We start from the raw sequence: 1,746 nt of genomic DNA, 5'->3' as shown, positions 1-1,746 counted from the left end.
AAGAGATGAAACTATTTGGATTGGTCAAGCAATTACTGTGTTAATTAATTTGTTGATTAGCAAGTTAATTAATATCTATAGTTAAGAGAGAGAGAGAGAGAGAGAGAGAGAGAGAGAGACTTACTTCTCTGTGAGCATAAGGGGAAAGTTTACTGAGGCAAACAGCAACTAAAGTGACTTCAATTGAATGTTTAATTTTTCCTGAGTTGCCACTGAGAAAGTCCCGTAAACCTTGAGCTTGGTCCAAAGCGTTCTTCTCATCCACACTTTTCTGAAATAAAACAAAAATCAAATAAAATCAACAAACAACAAATACCTCAACAATAAATTGGAAGGTGAAACGCTCACCTCAGAGCATTTGCTGTGGAACTGCGCCAGAGACCAGGTCGCAGTTGATGCAGCAAAGTCTTTGACACCAAATAATAAAGGATTCAGTGAAGAAAATAAGGGTCTTTGCTACTTTGTGTCTTGTGAAGCTGTCATTGTTTTAGTTTCAACTGATGGGTTTCAGTTCAAATCACTCAAGAGGTAAAGACATCTGTGAAAAATTAGTCTTCCATTTCATGAAAAATGAAGATAAGCCATTGAGCTGGTTTTCAATTCTGATGAGAAAGTCTATTTGCAACCAACACACACTGTACAGAGAGTTCCTTGTGCAACAGCTGGAGCCATGCAGGTTGGCACTGATGCTGGCCTCTGTTCATCAGACTTTGTCTTCCCACAACTCATTTCTTTTGCACAGCGGCAGCCTTGCATTAAGCAAGGACCAAGACAATGTGCCTGGCATCTTGGAATATTGTTAAATAGGCAGAATTCTGTGCCATTTGGATAAAATGGACAGTGGTCTATTAACCATTGCATCTTACAGATGTTTAGTGGTGGGTAAGAACGACAATATTCTTGGGGAGAGTGAAGTCATTGATGAAGATCCACCGAGTAGTAAATTCCAGGGGATTCTGGACAACTTTTAGACAAAACTCTGGTTTGACAGCATTGCTGGGAGCACAACCAGTTTGGAATAAACTCTACAGGAACTTTCTGATCCCTTAATTGCAAAAGAACCATAAATTTAAAACTTGTGCTGCAGATGAAACTTAACTTGTTCAGTTTTGGGTTTACAAAATAAAATCAAATTATTTAATGACTGATTAGCAATTAATTTACTTTTTGTAAAATACAAATTATTAATTTGATAAAATTTTTGCTGGGAAAGTCTTTACACACCCTACTTCAACATCACTACTGGCGAGCCCCTTTGCAGTCATTAAAAGGGTTTCTTCTGATCCCTGGTTCCCTCCTGTCTTGTGTTTTTGCTAGAAAACATTGACATGTATGGTAAAGGGATACAGTACTTCCTCTACATCACTTATATACATATATATATGTGTGTGTGTGTGTTATATACACACATGTATGTTCATGTGAACAAAAGATACTTACGGTTGCCAAGTTGTTGAGTTTGCGGGTTAGTTCAATCACATATTCACACCTGCTCACATCCAGATCTTGCCAGTGGCCATACTCATTGCAGAAATACGTGGCATATTGGTTCCTACCGAAGTTGCACAGCTGCTGCACCTGGATGCCGGTAACTGTCTTCTTCCACAGGTACATCCCCTTTGTGGTGTGGACACGTTCTCTGGAGCAGTATAAAGCATTGCTTGGTATGACTACCACGTTAACCGAGTCCGACACATTTCCACGAGGGGTGGTCACCTGACATTCCCAAACGCCCTGATGATTCTT

At 39.5% G+C, this 1,746-nt stretch overlaps 1 protein-coding gene across 1 annotated transcript in view; it reads right to left on the bottom strand.

The window, feature by feature from the left end:
* Positions 1-1,746, bottom strand: part of LOC106881079 (adhesion G protein-coupled receptor A2) — a 78,754-nt gene that overhangs the window by 1,392 nt on the left and 75,616 nt on the right. Inside the window, exons 7-8 of the mRNA XM_089365972.1 lie at positions 1,441-1,746; positions 125-271 (exon numbers count right to left, since the gene is read on the bottom strand). The exon at positions 1,441-1,746 is cut by the window's right edge and continues 239 nt beyond it. Coding sequence (XP_089222098.1) covers positions 125-271; positions 1,441-1,746 — 453 coding nt within the window. The remainder of the gene's footprint in view (positions 1-124; positions 272-1,440) is intronic.

This window comes from Octopus bimaculoides, chromosome 18 (assembly GCF_046866305.1).
Source record: "Octopus bimaculoides isolate indiv1 chromosome 18, ASM4686630v1, whole genome shotgun sequence".
Lineage (NCBI taxonomy): Eukaryota > Metazoa > Mollusca > Cephalopoda > Octopoda > Octopodidae > Octopus > Octopus bimaculoides.
Note: the sequence above shows the minus strand (reverse complement) of the source record. Positions and strands in the feature narration are given on the sequence as shown.